General features: G+C 38.4%; 1 protein-coding gene across 1 annotated transcript in view; it reads left to right on the top strand.

The window, feature by feature from the left end:
• REXO5 (RNA exonuclease 5) overlaps window positions 1-17,217 on the top strand; it is a 36,113-nt gene extending 18,896 nt beyond the window's left edge. The window contains exons 11-20 of the mRNA XM_039233658.1: window positions 257-359; window positions 1,981-2,084; window positions 2,835-2,955; window positions 8,595-8,699; window positions 9,193-9,330; window positions 11,645-11,737; window positions 12,326-12,542; window positions 12,765-12,952; window positions 14,162-14,280; window positions 16,964-17,217. Coding sequence (XP_039089589.1) covers window positions 257-359; window positions 1,981-2,084; window positions 2,835-2,955; window positions 8,595-8,699; window positions 9,193-9,330; window positions 11,645-11,737; window positions 12,326-12,542; window positions 12,765-12,952; window positions 14,162-14,280; window positions 16,964-17,045 — 1,270 coding nt within the window. The 3' untranslated portion in view covers window positions 17,046-17,217. The remainder of the gene's footprint in view (window positions 1-256; window positions 360-1,980; window positions 2,085-2,834; window positions 2,956-8,594; window positions 8,700-9,192; window positions 9,331-11,644; window positions 11,738-12,325; window positions 12,543-12,764; window positions 12,953-14,161; window positions 14,281-16,963) is intronic.
• The last annotated feature ends 231 nt before the right edge of the window (window positions 17,218-17,448 follow it).

Here is a 17,448-nt window from a genome sequence, read left to right as displayed (position 1 = left end):
AGACTTTACTGGTAGCCTTATGTCCAGACGATATACTTGCTGTAGACAAAGCCATTCCTGATTGTTGTACATCATCGGTACCTCTCACTCCTGGTACTCTCATAGCACTTAGGAATAAAGGAATCTTGATTATTGTGATGAAATCTGATTATCAGATTGCCAAAATTTTACATGTAACCAGAACATTTGAGGGAGTTGAAAGAACCTATCCTTAAAAAATTGTCCCAGGTATGTCAGTTTTATCTTGACTTTCCAGGAAGGATATACAGTGTCCAGATAGGCTTGGTCACGATGCCACAGAAGATGCTAGAACAACCCTTGAATTGGCTCGGTATTTCCTTAAATATGGCCCAAGGAAGGTTAGTATCCTTGACCTATGTGTTTACTTTTCTTAAAATTAAGGTACTAGAACAGATAGTCATGGACTACCATGTCCTGTTGTTACCTTTCTTTACAAAAATAGAAGTGTAATTCAAGCTAAGCATTCAGAATTAAGGCCTGTATTACTAGCATAATGTAGTAGTTAAGTATGTAGTCTCTGAAGTTGGACTTCTCTATTTCTAAATATAGAACAGGGGCCCCTGGCTGGCTCAGTCATTAGAGCATGTAACTTTGATCTTGGGGTCCTGAGTTTGAGCCCCATGTTGAGTGTAGAGATTACATAAAAATAAAATCTTAATGTGCACCACTGAACCTCAGTGGTTCAGTCTGTTATGTGTCCGACTATTGATCTCAGCTCAGGTCTTGCTTGATCTCAGGGTTATAAGTTCAAGCCCTGTTTTGGGATCTGCCCTGGGCATGAAGCCTACTTAAATCAGTCAATAAAATAAAATGAAATCTTAAAACAAGAAGATAGTGCTATGTATAGCTATGTGATCTGGGTCAGATTCTCTGAACAGCTTTAGTTTCTACATCTGTAAAATAGGAACACATTTCTCTAGTTTATTGGTGGTGGTAAATGAAATGTCTTACATATAAAGCTGTTAATATAGTGCCTTAAATATACTAAGCACTTTATGTGGTGTTGATCATTGTATACTGATAATTGTTAATAACTGTAAAAAGGAACACATTTCTCTAGTTTATTGGTGGTGGTAAATGAAATTCCTTATATATAAAGCTGTTAATATAGTGCCTTGAATATACTAAGCACTTTATGTGGTGTTGATTATTGTATGCTGATAATTGTAATAATTGTAAAAATCTACATAGATTTTTGCTCCTTTGGGGTGGGAGGAGCATACTGTTGTTTAAGTAGCAGTTCAGTGGGTATTAGATTAGAATAGCACATAAGGGAGACATTGAAGAAGACACAGTTTCTGACAGGCCTTGTTACAATGCATTCTAACCTATTAGATTGTCCCACTGCATGATATGTTCCATCATGATATGTTCTGCACTATGAAATAAATGCAGTCCATTTAGAGTCATAAACATCCAGAATAGTATTTTGTGTCATGGTGGTAGAAAGACATTCTAAAATATCTTATTGGATATATAATAGTTTGTATCTCACTCTCTACATCACAATTCCCAAGTAGTCTCCCATCTTTATGGAACAATAATAAACTGATTTTGTATTAAGCCAATAAAAGGTCTTTTTTGATGTTGTTGTAAAAGCCATTCTTTTATCATTTACAAAAGTTGCATGTTCATAAAGAAGTAAATTTTTAAATGACTGACTCCGTGGGGCAAGTGATGAGCCAAAATTGCCATCCCTTTTTACTTAGCCCTACTTGGCCCTTTTCCATTTCCATGTAATATCAGCAGCTGGTAACAGATTGCCATTCTTGGCTAAGCAGCCAGAAACAATCTGGTAACTATTGAAACCAGCCTGGGTCTGTGGCAATGGCAAAGCCACAGTCTGCAGAAGCAGAGAACACCACTTGAATGGGTTTTTCTTGGATATATATATATTTTTTTTAACCTCAAATGCTTTGCAGGAAATTAGATGGTTTTTACTACTTTATTTTCTTCAAGATTGCAGAACTAAATCTGGAGGCACTAGCTAGTCACCAAGAATTGCTAGCAGCAGGCCAAGAGCCAAGAAATACAGCAGAAGTAGTTCAGCAGCCAAACACAAGGTAATATTTTTCAGTTCTAAACAAGAATAGAAACAAATAAGAGTATTTGGTTTCTTATATACAAAACCTAGAGTTTTTTTGTTGGTTGGTTGGGTTTTTTTTGTTTTTGTTTTTTAAGTCTATTGAGAAATGTTTACCAATAGTATGAGTAACATTTTTCCATCACAGAAACCATGGAGGGAAAAATACCACCTTCACCCTAAGTAACATTTATTATTATTACTTTGTAAATGTAGTGACTGGTCTTAAAATAACTGTCTTACAAAAAAGAAGATATTGAAATGAACTAAGTAGCATTAGGGGAGATGATAGACTTGAGGATATTTTGATTTGAACATCACTTATAGCCTTGAGGTATTGCCCAGATTAGAGGAAAATGAGAAACAAGTTTAGAAGGAGTTTGTCACCACAACATAATAAATGCATCAGATCCTTAGACTAAAACCTAAACATTGAGTATTTTTCTTGTTTATCCTTCTTTCCCTTAAATATAGAGCAATACTGTCCAATATGATTTCTGCAGTGATGGAATTGTTTTATATCTGTGCTGTCCAGTAAGGTCCACACAGTTTAGCACATGTGACTAATGTACTTGAGGAACTGAATTGTAATTTTATATAATACTAATTTTGATTAAAATAGCCACAGGTTGCTAGTGGCTCCCTTATTTGACAGTGCAAGTACAGAGAAATAACTCTTAGTTTAGGGTAAACGGTGTTTTTTACCTTGATCTCTTTGACTTCTTTACAGTGTTTTAGAATGCTTGGACTTAATGGGTCAGAAACTCCTTTTCTTGACCCGGGAAGCAGAAACTAGTGAACTTTCTTCTTCCAGAAACTGTCAAACTATTAAGTGCCTTTCAAATAAAGAGGTGAGTGACCTACTTTCTCTTTGAATGTTGTGTTCAAAGCAGAAGGAAATGTAACCCTTTGCAGTTCATGCGAAGCATCAAGCTTTTTTTCATTAATAACCCTAGCTACAATTATCAAGTCTGGTTTTTGTCTCACATCTTGTATAGAGCACTTTTAGTCCCAGTTACCCCACAGAAGCAGAACTGTCAGCTGCCAGTGTCTGCTTGCTGAGCCTACCTTTGACCTTTGGCATTGTACATTACTTTGTGTTTCTGGGTTTTTTTTTGTTTATAGAGATGTTTATCTTAGTTTTTTAGCCTGACTGTATTTTTTTGGTTTTCTCTTATATTTTTTCCTATTATTGCTGTATGTGTAAAGTAGAAGGGAGAGAGAGGGAGACACAGAATCTGAAGCAGGTTCTAGGCTCTAGACTGTCAGCCCAGAGCCCAATGCAGGGCTCAAACTCAACAAATCATGAGATCATGACCTGAGCTAAAGTTGGATACTTAACTGACTGAGCCACCCAGGCACCCCTAAATAGTTATTTTTTAAAGAGATTTTAATTTTTTGAGAAACTCCTATAGTGTTCACTCACCATAGTTGTTGCAGCATTTTACGCTCCTACCAACAGTTCCTAAGAGTTCCAACTTTTCTACAGCTCTGCCAACACTTTTACTTTTCTCTTTTAATAGTAGCCATTCTAATGAGTGTGAAGTGATAGCTCATTGTATCTGTTAATTAGTGATGTTGAACATCTTTTGTTTGTTAGTAATTTATAGGTAATCTTCTAAGAAATGTCTATTGAAATCCCATTTTTTAATTGGGTTTTTTTGTTAAAGTTTTAGTAGTTTTTTTTTAATGTTTATATTTGAGAGAGAGAGAGAGAGGCAGAACATGAGCAGGGGAGGGGCAGAGAGACAGAGACTATCTGAAACAGGCTCCAGGCTGTGAGCTGTCAGCACAGCACCTGATGTGGGGCTCAAACTCACAAGCTGTAAGATAATAACCTGAGCCAAAGATGGATGCTCAACTGACTGAGCCAGCCTGGTGCCCCTAGGATGGATATGTGTGTGTGTGTGTGTGTGTATCAATATCCTATATGTTTAATTCCCCATCAGATACACAATTCGCAAATATTTTCTCATTCCATAGGTTGCCTTTTCACTCTGCTGATTGTGTGTTTTGATGAACTAAGTAGTCCCATTTGTCTACTTTTGCTTTTGTGGCCTGTGCTTTTGATGTTACACCCAGGAAATCCTAGACAAATCCAGTATTATGAAACTTTCCTCTCTGTTTTCCTGTAGGAGTTTTATAGTTCTGGACCTTACTTTTGGGTGTTTAATCCATTTTAATTTTTATATATGGTGTAAGAGAAGGTTCCAACTTCCCTCTTTTGCATGTGGATATCCAGTTTTACTAGTACCATTTTGTTGAGACTATATACTTTTGTCAAAGATCATTTGACCATACACTCAAGGTTTTATTTCTGAATTCTGTTCCATTGTTCTACATAGTCTGTATTTATGACAGTGCCACACTGTTTTTGGGTGATTTTTTTTTTCTATTTCTGCAAAAAAAAAAAAAAAATGACATTAGAATTTTCGTAGGGGTTGCGTAGAATCTGTAGGTTGCTTTGGGTACTATTGATGTCTTAACAGTATCAAGTTCCAATCTGTAAACATGGTAAGGTTTCTATTGTTCTTTAATTTCTTTCAGGGGTGTTTTTGTAGTTTTTAGCATACAAGTATATGCTACGCCTTGGTTAATTTTACTCCTAAGAATTTTATTCTTTTTTTGATGCTCTTATAGATGAAAAATTTTTTCCCTTTGTCTCCTTTTCTGGTTGTTCATTGCTAATACGTAGAAACACAATTGTGTTTTACTTCTTGATTTTGCATCCTTCAACTTTGATGAATTCATTTATTCTAACAGTGTTTCTCTGGAATCTTTAGGGTTTTCTGCGTGTTATAGGTGAACAGAGATAATTTTACTTCTTTCTAGTTTGGATGCTTTTTACTGTTTTTATTGCCCAATTACTCTGGCTAGGACTCCCAATACTAAGTTGAATAGAGGTGGCAAGAGCAGGCATCATTGTTTGTCATCTTAAGAGAAAAGGCTTTCAGTCCTTTACCTTTGAATATGATAGTAGCTGTGGGCATTTCATATATGACCTTTATTCTGTTAGGTAGTTTCCTTCTATTCCTAGTTTTTTGAGTGTTTTTGTCATGAAATAGTGTTAAATCCTGTCAAATGCTTTTTTTTTTTTTTTTTTGCATCAGCTGAGGTGACCTTGTCATTTTGTCCTTCATTCCATTAAGATAGTATATTCCATGGGATGGTTTTCATATGTTGAACCTTTGTTGCCTTCCAGGAATAAATCCTACTTGGTCATGATGTATAATCCTTTTAATGTGCTATTGAATTCAGCTTGCTAATACTTCTTCCTTTGTATTTCCTTTGTGATTTTTTTTTTGTAGTGACATATTTTGATATCTTTATCATTTCCTTGTGTGTATTATCTATATTTTGTTTATAGTTATTAAAATTACATAAAACATCTTAAAGCTTAATTTCATTTGCATACAAAACCTCTACTTTTATAAGCTCCACTCTCCCCATTTTGTTATTGATGTCATAAATTGCACCTTTATGTGAAAGATGCAATATAGGGATATAGCCAATGATATTGTATTAGCATTATACAGTGACAGATGGTAGCTACACTTGTAGTGAGTGTAGCATGATGTATAGAGATGTTGAATCAGTTATGTTGTACACCTGAAATTAATGTCTGTCAGCTATATTCAAATTAAAAAATTAAAACAAAAATATAAAAGAGGAAAACTTACCAGTAAATTAAATTAGATTTTGAAAGTGATTAAGTGAATGCATTTAATAATTAGTCAATCACATCTATATAGATTATATATTCATTAACATAGGAATAGTAATTTTTTCATGTTTTTGTCATTTAAATTTTGAATAAGAATTAAAAGTGAATTTATACACCAAGATTACCTTAATAGAAGTTACTATATTTGTCCATGTGTTTGCCTTTACTGGAAACTGTTTTCCTGTGGCTTAATGTTGCTGTGTAATGTTCTTCCATCATGAAGGACTCCCTTTAGCAGATCACATCTAGTTTTTATGAATTCTGTCAGCTTTTTATTCCTCCATTTTTGAAGCAGAGTCCTGCTGGCTACAGTATTCTTGATTTTTTTTTCTTTAGCACTTTGAATATATCGCACCATTCTTCTGTCCTGCGAGTAGATTTCTGCTGAGAAATTAACTGATAATCTCAAGGAAGTTCCCTCCTATGCAAGGAATTGCTTTTCTTTTGATGTTCTCAAGAATTCTTTGATTTTTACTTTTGACAGTTTGATTGTAATGTGTCTTTGTGTGGGTTTCTTTAGACTTATTGGATTTATCCCGATTGGAGTTCTTTGAGCTTCTTGAATTTCCATGTCCATTTCTTTTCTCAGAATTGGGACGTTTTCAGCCAATGTTACTTGAAATAAACTCTCTGCCCCTTTCTCTCTTCTTCCAGGACTCCCATTGTATACATATTGGTCTTCTGGATGTTGTCCCATTTTATAATCTGTGTGTTTCATTCTTTTTTTTTTTTTTTTTTAACTCTGATTCAGTGATTTCAAATGATCTGTCTTTACATTTGCTAGTTAATTCTTCTGCCTAAGCAAGTCTGATGTTGTACTCCTTTAGTGAATTTTTCAGTTCATTTACTGTATTTTCCAGCTCCAGAATTTTGGTCATTTTTATGGCTGCTCTTTATTGATACTCTCACTTTGTTCATGTATCATTTTGCTTATTTCCATTCATTGTCTGTGTTCTCTTTTAGTTCATTCTGTGTTTCTTTAGGTTTGGTTTCTAGAATTTTATTTTGTTCCTTTGGGCCATTTGCCCCTATTTTTTGTATGCTTTGTGATCTTTTTTGTTGAGACCTAATCATTTGGAAAAAACAACTACCTCTCCTATTATATGGCCTGGCATCATGGAACAGAAGACTTTTGGTAATTAGCCTAGCTAGAGGTTCCAGGACCTCTCAAACCAGTTTGAGGATGTATCTTCTTTGAGCTTGTGTGGGTACTTTCAGTTATCTCAGATTCCCTAAGGAGCTTGTCTGTTTGTTCTCAGTGCTCATAATCTCTTACTTGCTGTGGCATCTGGCTATGAAACTGTGGCTCTAATGTGCTATGGTGATTGCATCTTGCTTTCACTGGCTTCCAAACAATGCTGCTAGTCCTGTTAGTTCTCTAAGTCAAGTGAGACAGGAACTAGTCTCTCAGCAACCCTAGACTAGCCATAATATTGGATACAGAGTCCATTCCTTTGTTTCCATCCAGTGGGAGGATCTCCAGTGGATCCTTCCTAGGATGGGGAGAAACATAGGTGGGCACATATAACGGCATATTTTCCTTTCCCTTTTGCTGGAACCCTTAGAGGTTTTTTTTTGTTGTTGGTCTTGGTGCTGTTGCTTCTCAACTCGTCTCTAGAGTTCTTGCAAAGGTATTCTGGTATCTTTGTTGTTAACTTGGTGTCTCGGTGGAAGAATGAGGGCCTGAAGAGTCCTACTCTATGATCTTGCTGACATCAGTCCTTTTTAGGAATTTGTAAACAATGCTGCCAGTGCCATCAGTGCTTTGAGTCAAGTGAGACAGAAACTAGTCCCTGAGGCAGTTTCAAGGCAAGCCAAAATGTTGAATCTCCGAGTGTGGAAGGTTTCCTCTGAGTTGTACTATGCTAGTTTGGATGGGGGAGGAGTATGAATGGGTATGCAAAACACCACAGACTCCTTTCCATATAATCCCTTCTTAGTTTTATGTTTGTCTAAATGCTGTGGCTGGCTTCTCAACTGGTTTCTATTCTCAACAGAATATACAAAGGTATTCTGGCCTATATTGTTAACTTGGTGTTTGTGGGAGAGTAAGGGCCTGAAGCTTCCTGTGCTTATTATAAGGATGATACTGTGCTGGAAAGAATAAGGAGTTAATAATGCTCTTGAGAGAGGTTGGCATCTGTCTTACTATCTTTCTGCAGGATCCTTAATTTCTTCCCTTATTTCTTTTTCCTTTCACTGCAGTGTCTCTAAGGAGGTATTACCTCTTCTTTATATACCTTACTCTTCTCCAAAAGCACTTCTCTGAGGCTGCCACGCTTCTTCCTTTAGTCAAGTGCTGTAAAATATCAAATTCGTGAACTGTTTTCATTATTTTGGCTTTTAGTTGTACTTTTTCCTTTTGGGGGTGATTTTGTTTGTACTTAGTCTAAGTCTTCCATGCCTCTTGATTTCTTTCCAGAGTCTTTATGCCTCCTCTCCTTGCTGTCTTTACTGACAGGCTTTTTAACAGTATGAAATGTTGGTAGCTCTGTTAGAATTTAACTTATTTCTTAGAGATAATTTTAAGGTTTCAGTAGTTTTCTTTTTCTTAGTAATCCTGAAGACATGAGTCCTATGTGATGTTAGTCATTCTCCTGTTTTCTAGAAAGCTGTATGGTGTCACTCATTTTCTTCTAGACCTTAAAGTCAGCCCCATATTGCTTTTTAATATGGGTAAAAAAGGCAACCTTGTTTATATTATTGTGGCTCACTTCTAGAAGCCACTAGGTTCCTGCCTCATCCAGGTTTTGCTGTTCTCTGCAGGTTCTTGAGCAGGCCAGAGTGGAAGTCCCTCTGTTTCCCTTCAGCATTGTCCAGTTCTCTTTTGAACCCTTTTCACCCATATTCACTGAGGAGATGAACAAGAGGGTAAGTAAATGAGTTGTGATAGATTTATTTTATGAGTTGTAATCTCCCTGCATCAAAGAAAGTAATGCATACTTTATTAAGTTTGCTCTGTATTTCTCCGGTATTTTCTATGTATTTATTTTTTAGAAAGTAACGTTTTTATAAAAATGGAGTCAGACTATGTATACTATCGTGGAACTTTATTTTTTCATTTAAGTGTATCATGTACATCTTTTCATGTCAGCACACAATCTTCTTACATTGTTTTTAATGGCTGTATAGTATTCCATTGTATTCCTATTATTTTCATCATTTGTGCTTTATACATTTTTGCTATTCCAAATAATGCAGTCATGAAATCCTTGTATACAAATCTTTTTACATTTGGCAAGTGTTTGTGGTGAGAAATTCCTTGAATCAGAATTATCCCACGTTTTGATTCATGATTTCTTTAGATTTGACTTAATTCTCTTAACCACATTCCCCTCCTTGCTGTATTCTGTTTTTCTTGTAGATGAGGAGCAAGTGGACAGAGATGTCAACTGTTTATGCTGGGCCATTTAGCAAATATTGCAACCTCAGGGCTCTGAAGAGGCTGTTTAAGAGCTTTGGCCCAGTCCGGTCAATGTCTCTTGTTCTTGAAACTCATCAGGTAATAAAACAGGAAAACTTAGATTTTCACCTCTGGATTAGTGTTGGGAAATCAGAGGTCTACTGGGACCATTCAGGTAACAAATATTAGTGAGGTCAGCTTGATTGTCACTAATTGGAGTAGATGGAGTTTGATGGAACAGTTCTTGACCACAAGGATTTGTACCTAGTATGGCCAGACCCTCTGACTTTTTTGTTTTAAGAATCAAGAAATCACCCATCTTCCATGAGCGCCTGGGTGGCTCATTCGGTTAAGCATCCAACTTCAGCTCAGGTCATGATCTCATGGTCCATGAGTTCGAGCCCCAGGTTGGGGTCTGTGCTGACAGCTCAGAGCCTGGAGCTTGCTTCAGATTCTGTGTCTCCCTCTCTCTCTGCCCCTCCCCCACTCATGTTCTGGGTATCTCCAAAATAAAACATTAAAAAAATCTTTTTTAGTAAAAGGAAGGAAATCTGCCATCTTCCAAAGTGATCTTAATACAGAATCGTAGGTATTTAAAATGTGCTTTTTTCCTAATCTTTTATTAATGTCTTTCCTATACCTAAAAATATAAATAGAAATATCCCCTGAACTAAAACTCTGTGCCCATTAAACAGTAACTCCAGTCCCTCTCCCCCAGGCATGGTAACGACTATAGTGCTGTTTTTATGAATTTGACTAGACTGTGATACATCACACAAGTAGAATCATACAGTACTTGTCCTTTTGTTTCTGGCTTATTTCACTTAGCATGAGGTCTTCAAGTTTCATTCATGTTGTAGCATGTTTCAGAATCTCATTTGTTTCAAAGCTGAATAATATTCCATTGTATGGATGTACTACATTTTGTTTATCCATTTATCTGTTGATGGACATTTGGATTGTTTCCATTTTTTGGCTATTCTGAGTAATATTTCTGTGAACATGGATGTACAAATACCTATCTAAGTCTCTTTTTAATTCTTGTGGATATATACCCAAAATTGATAATTCTGTGTATAATTTTTTGAGGGACTGCCATACTGGTTTCCCCAGTGGCACCACCATTTTACATTCCCAACTGGCAGTGCCAAGAGTTCCAGTTCCTCCATATTCTAACTGACATTTGTTTTTTCTGTCTCCCTTTTGCATTTCTATTTCCCTTTTATATGTCTTCTTTGGAGAAATAGCTATTATCTTTTCAAGTCCTTTGCCCATTTTTAATTGGCTTATTTGATTTTTTGCTATTGACTATTATGAGTTTATATATTTTAGATATGCTTTTTTTTTTTTTTTTTTTTTTAATTTGAGGCAGCGGTTGTAAGCAGGTTGAGGGGCAGAGGGAGAGAGAGAATCTTAAGCTCCATGCTCAGTGCAGAAGATGCAGGGATTGATCCCAGGACCCAGGAATCATGATCTGAGCCCAGATCAAGAGTCAGATGCTAAACTGATCTACCCAGGCACCCCTAGATATGAAGCCTTCACTAGATATGTGATTTGCAAATATTTTCTCCCATTGTTAGGGTTGCTTTCTGACATTGTTGATTGTATCCTTTGATGTACTTCTTAGTTCTGGTAAAGTCCAATTGTCTTATTTTCTTTTGCCAAATCAGTATCATAAAGCTTTTCTCTGGGAGCACTTTTATCTCCATGGTGATGTTATACCTCACATCATCAAGCAGAAAAGCAGTCAATTTGAAGACACAGCCTATCCAGTGGAAGTACTTAACCTCCCCACGCTTATAAGAAAGCTGCATGTGTGAAATTAAGCTAACAAGACAAATTAGTCTCTGTGACTTGCAGTGATGACTTTAGTGGTTCATAATAAATAATATGAAAAGCAAGTTGGTTAATAAAGATTTACTACTGCTTTGCTCCTACCACCCAGGAAGAGAAAGCTTCAATTTAAAAAATTTCTTTTTTTAATGTCTTGTTTATTTTTGAGAGAGAGAGAGCGTGAGTAGGGGAGGGTCAGAGAAAAGAGGGAGACACAGAATCCAAAGACAGGCTCCAGGCTCTGAGCTGTCAGCACAGAGCCCCATGCGGGGCTCGAACCCACAAACCGTGAGATCATGACCTGAGCCACAGTTGGACGTTCAACCAATTGAGCCACTCAGGTGCCCCGAGAAAGCTTCAATTTAAATGACAAATAAAGGTTATTTATTGTCTGAGAAATCACTTAGTGAACCTTGATGATGCCACTTAAAGTTGATCTGCAATCACTGTCTAGCCCAGCACAGCAAAGAGAACATTTATTCTGATGGCTTTGGCCACTAGTTTAGGGCCCTTTCCCAGTCCCTTCTTTAACAGTTTGAACCGAGAAAGCAAAGATAAGAAAATCTTGTTTTTTCTGCAGCCACATCTCTGTATTCAGTATGAAGTCCTGGAAGCTGCCCAGCTGGCCATAGAATCCTTGGATGGCATTCTGGTAGAAGGTGCCTGCATCAAGGTAGGGTGGCCAGAGAAAGCAAAAAGCAGCACCCTTCAATCAGCCCTGACCTGGCATGGTCCTATAATACAACAACAGCTTGAGAAATGCCTTCAAGAGGCCCAATAAGCACAAGATTTTGTGTTATAGGAAGCCTTCCACCAAGCCCAGCATTCTTCTAGCAGTGACCCTAAAATATGGCAGCTTTTGTTTTTGTCATAATCAGCCTGGGTTACACTGGGCTCTTCCTTGTACTCTTTATCACTACTTAGACCTCAAAAGGTTTATTCTATATATTTTTCTGTAGCTGCCCCTTTCTATAACTTTTAAGGAGGTCAAATGGTGTTTTTAAGTTTCTTACGCAAATTATTTCATTGGGGTAGAAGTCAGGGAACTCATTTCCATTGCAGGGTATAGAAGGAGAGTATATTTACACAAAAATATTTTCATATGTATTTATCTAATAAGTCTCTACCATAGTCCTCTGTAGCATTTATCATTAATCTCCTTAGATAAGGAGGCTGCAGAATTAAGTTATTTGCTAGTATATAATAGGCCTGGAGATTGAAGTGGTGACTTGCTATCACTAATGCCATCTTCCTTGGTTAGGTGCAGAGGCCTGTGACGGAGCTCACCCTTGATTCTAGCAATCTTGTGAAGGAGCTAGAACAGGATTCTGAGAACCGAGGTACTATATACCTGTCTGGAGTGAGTCAAACCTTTAAAGAACACCTAGTGCAACAGTCCAACGTTTTCCTTGGCCTGGAAGCTGTGATCTTGCCTAAAGATCTTAAAAGTGGAAAGCAAAAAAAATACTGTTTCCTAAGTAAGTCTAAATTACAGAATGTAATCTTGGGGTAATGAAATCAGGCATGGTGATAATGTGAGGTCAGAAAAGGTTCACCAAATAAGACTTCCTGGGGGACTGGACCTGGTCACCAGCTGATTCTGTCCTCCCCTGGCCCTGGCTGATCTCCAACCTGGATGGTGACCATGGGGACCAGGCCTTTTGGCCTTTAATAACAGAAGGGGGTATTCTTGCTTTCAGAATTCAGAACTTTTGGCAGTGCCCAGAGGGCTCTCAACATTCTCAAAGGCAAGGACTGGAAGCTGAAAGGCAGGCATGCCCTAACCCCCAGGCATCTTCATGCTTGGCTTAGGGGCATACCTCCTGAATCAAGAAGGACCCCAGGAGTTCGTGTCATACCTCCCCCTTCTGAGAAGCAGGCCTTACAGGTGAGTGAGTAAGTGAATCCTGGGGTCAGAGGGGAAAGGTAGCGGTCTTGGTTTGTTAGCTCTAGGCACTGTTTGGCCTTCTGATGTTTATGGCAGTTAGGAGAGTCCAGCTCAAGTAACACTTAAAACCCTTTGATCTTTCCCTCCACCCCTTCCCTGGCATTAGTTTTATTTTATTCTCCAGCTTCTTCCAGCCCTAGACAACATTTTTCTTTCTTTAAAATCTCTTTTGCTCCCTCCATACCTGCTAAAATCAGGTTTTTCTTTTTAATGTTTTATTTATTTCTGAGAGAGACAGTGTGAGCAGGGAGTAGTCAGAGAGAGAGAGAGGGAGACAGAATCTGAAACAAGCGCCAGGCTCTGAGCTAGCTGTCAGCACAGAGCCTGACGCAGGGCTTGATCCCACGAACTGTGAGATCATGACCTGAGCCGAAGTCGGACACTTAACCAACTGAGCCACCCAGGCGCCCCTAAAATCAGGTTTTTAATCCTCCAGATGGCTCTCCAAGGGACTTTGAGGGCCTGCTAACAGAAGAGATTAAAGCGCTGGGCAAGTCTTTAGTGATTCAAGGCTTCCCAAAGTGGAGTTACATACACAAGATGATTTTTAGTGGTCATAGATGCACTTTTTTCCCCAACTTCTGTATTAAGATCTTGTTTTTCTAACGCTTATTAAAGTATATAGCAATCACATTGAACCTGTGAGACTTCATACATAAATTTATGTGATGTGAGAGAAGAAACAGACTCACTTTAAAGAAAAATGTTAGAGGGATACCCAAGCAGAAGAGTGATGATAGAAGGTGAATGGCTAAAGTTTGGGAAACCCTATCCTACTCTCATTTCCCACACTTAACATAAGAAATAGAGACCAGAGCTGGTGAGTGACTTGCCCAGGTAACAAAGATACTTAACGACAGGAGCCAGACTCCTTAGTCTGGAGCTCTTATTAGTGATGTGGTTCCTTTAAGTCACGGCCCTGGAAGACCCATACAGAGTAAACAACAGTTATATACTCCTAAACCTACCTGTGGACTAGGGATGCAAGTATGGACAGGGAACCCTTAAGTATGAGCTTTAGCTTCAAACAGAGCATTTCTCTAGAGTCTCTCCTGGGATCCCATGGTCCAAACCCTGAAAAGTTGCAGCCCTTCCAAAGGTGAGCAGAGGGTACTCTGGCTGAGTGTTAACACAGGACTTTGACCCTAGGTTCTGAAGGTGGACCACCCAAAGGTAGCAGCCTGGCGCTGGGGCCGGAAGATAGGAAAGCTCTACCACAGCTTGGGCCCGGGAACCCTCTGCCTCATCCTGTTGCCAGGAACCAAGAGGTAAGGACTGAAGGGCTGTCCCTTGATGATTCTAGCCCCTGGACTTTAGCTGTTCTTAGAGAAAAGCCTTTTGTTGATGTTCTCTTTATCCATTTTACATGTATATGCTCTTCTATAATTTGTTTTTAGTCCCTCAAGGAGATAGCTCATCCCACTTTAAAGTCAGAGGTCTTGGGTCCTACAGCCTCTGGTAGGACAGGTGGTATCTGCCTAACCCCACTTGAGTAAAAAGTCAAGAAGTTCTAGGGAAAAGCCTAGACCAGCTATGATCTTTCTCACATTTTAGGAGTATGTTCCCGCCTTCTCTGCCATCTCCCTTTTTGCCAAAGAGAGCCTGTTTTGCTGATTCTAACAGGCTCTAACAGGAATATTGGAGCAGAACTCTGGGTCCAGTCCCAGCTCTGTCACTTATTTCCTCTTACAGGTGGTCAAGCCACTTAACCACTGTGGGTCTCAATTTCCCTTTGGTAAAGTGAGAGATTTGGAGTAAATCAGGGATTTTTAAACCTTTCAGCTATAAAACCTTTAGTTAAAAGAAAAATTACTGTTAAATCCTAAAGCATGGAGATAGGCAACTCTAGAATGAGTTAGTGGCTGGCTGGATGAGCATATATACTAGGGGAGAGGGACAACTGCTTTTGAGCAGTTTGAAAATCACTACGTTGTATTTTCCTTAAAATTTTGACATTCTAGGATTCTTTTCCAGCCGCAAGGTCTCAAATGGCAGAACATGCTTGCCTCAGGCATTAAAACAAAGATCAGAAATTAATTTCCTGTCATAAAATTCTTACAACATGCATTTCAGGGCCACTAGGAGATGGGCTACCTTCTGGGCAGCTTGAGAGAATTGCTGTCCGTGAGGAACCGAAGCTATCGTTAAGTGTTTACGTCAGAACAAAACAAAACAAAAAAACCTTACACTGATATACTTCAAACAGGCTTTTGTGGGTAGATTAACAGCACGAGGTGACCATAAGTTGCCAAAAAATCTTTTTGGTTAAGAGCAGACTCTGAAGAGCATACCTACTTGCCCTGAAATAGCTTCTCAGAGCCAGTGGAGAGGTGGAGGTAGAGTAAGGGACTTCTTGTCCTAGGTAGATAGATTACTTAGACTGCAGTTCTCTGTTGTACAACTAAGAATAGGCCAAAGCTTTCTCCTTCCAGAAGTGGCCAGGATATTCTACTGTGGATGAGGGGTTGAGAAAGGGAGCAAAAAGGCTTAGGTTATGACTAAGGCAAAGGTCATAAGACACACTTGCCAAGTCAAGAAAAAACTCTGGAAATAGTAAAAATCCTGGAGCAAGGAAACCTGATGTTAACTCCTTTCTTTTAAAAGTTACATTTTGAGGGAGCGCCTGGCTGGCTTAGTCCAGAGCATGTGACTCTTGATCTCAGGATCAGGAGTTTAACCCTCACACGTGGAGCCAGATTAAAACTAAAAAAAAAAAAAAAAATTTTTTTTAAGGTACACCTTGATTTCTATAGCCATGTTGAGCAAACCCAGCAGGAGCATGCATTTCCTTAAACTATAAGCTTTCTGTGTGACTAACTTCTCTGGGCCTCATCTTAGCTAGCAACTGTCTCCCTGATCCTAATGCCCTGAGAAATGGTTAAAAGCACAGGAAGAAACAGAGAATAGTATTCCTCATGCTTAGACCCTGACTCAGCTCTTAATCCTTTTATTTCCAGTAGATGCTACTGTTTTAAGTATTGGAATATTTGCCATAATTCATCAAACCCTTAATGTCAGTTACTGCACTAAATACTTACCTGTGTTTTCAGTTGATGTTGTTGAGTGCTCCTTTAATAAGTGGAGAAAATGGTTCAGGTTAAGCATAGGTCACACAGCTATCAAGTGCAGTTAGCATTTGAACCCTCATCGTCTGACTCCAGAGTCACTCTCCAGCACTCAAAGCTCCAGTCTTCCATGGTCAAAAGGCTAGTGCTTGTTAGCCTAAGTTCAGACATCAGGTATTGACAGATTCTATTTGTCTTTGCTCATTTCTACCTGATTTGCCTTGGAGAGCTCCTCAGCCCTCTCACCCAATCCCTTGAATATTCACCACAAGGTGGCAGGGAACTAAAATATTGACTCCTAAATTCTAAACACTGTACCAAGTGTTTTACAACATACATTATTCTGTCACTCAATTTGTTGAGTGAGTTGTAGGTTTATGAGCCTGGTTTTTTCTGAAAAGTGGATGTAACAATTGTACCTGCATCAGTACCTCCATTAGGTACAGAAGCCCTTTTGAGGATTAAATGAGAATGCATATAAAGTGCTTAAAATAACGCTTAATACATGGTGAATGATCTGTATGATGTATGAGGAAATGATCTGTGTATTTTATCTAAAGTCTTCACAAAAGCCCTGTGAGATACTAAATATTTAATGGTTTTATAGTTGAAGAAATTGAGCCTGTTTGAGGTTATTCAGCTTTGGTTGAGGTGTGCCTCATATCTGTTAAATGGCAGAGCTGACTTGATTCTGGGCCTTTGGAACTGGTCAGTATTCTTTCCGTTGAATCATTTTAGGTAGGTAGCTTTCCATAAACTGTCTTCCTGCTTGTCCCCTGCCCCATACACATACCCAAAGGAACTTACCACCTTTTACCTATGAGTTTGTAACCGTTCTTTCACCCCTGTGGATTAGAAACCTATCTTCATTCCCCATTTGTTGCAGCACTCATGGATCATTCTCTGGCCTCGGACTGATGGGAATAAAAGATGAAGAGGAAAGTACCACCCCAAACATAAGTTTGTGAGTCTGCCCATCATTTTCCATGTGCCATTTCTTATTCCTTGTGGATAATGGCAGAGAATGTGGTCAGGCTGCAGCCTCTTTATCCAGCAGACAAGCTTTTGTGTATTACCTAAGAAGTTTAGTCCATTTATATGGCATGTACAAACTTTCAATAAATGCCTAAAGTTCAAGCATTCCTGATTTTAAGATGGGGTGAGGGGAAGGAAACTAGTTTGTACTTTTCTTTGTGTCAGTGGGTTTATACACAGGAAATTGTAGTATGTACTCATTCTATGTAGCACTCCTATTAAATGGTAATATATAGGTAAGGAAACTGGGGAAAAAGGACTTCCCAGTGGAGAAAATGCAGCCATTATGCAGGGTGTCAAAGTTGTAGTATCTATGAAGCAAATTTCTAGAAGGGA

Source organism: Hyaena hyaena, unplaced genomic scaffold (genome assembly GCF_003009895.1).
Source record: "Hyaena hyaena isolate Hyena2069 unplaced genomic scaffold, ASM300989v1 scaffold_78, whole genome shotgun sequence".
Taxonomy (NCBI): domain Eukaryota; kingdom Metazoa; phylum Chordata; class Mammalia; order Carnivora; family Hyaenidae; genus Hyaena; species Hyaena hyaena.
The sequence above is the reverse complement of the archived record's forward strand: the minus strand, read 5'-3'. Positions and strand labels throughout refer to the sequence as shown.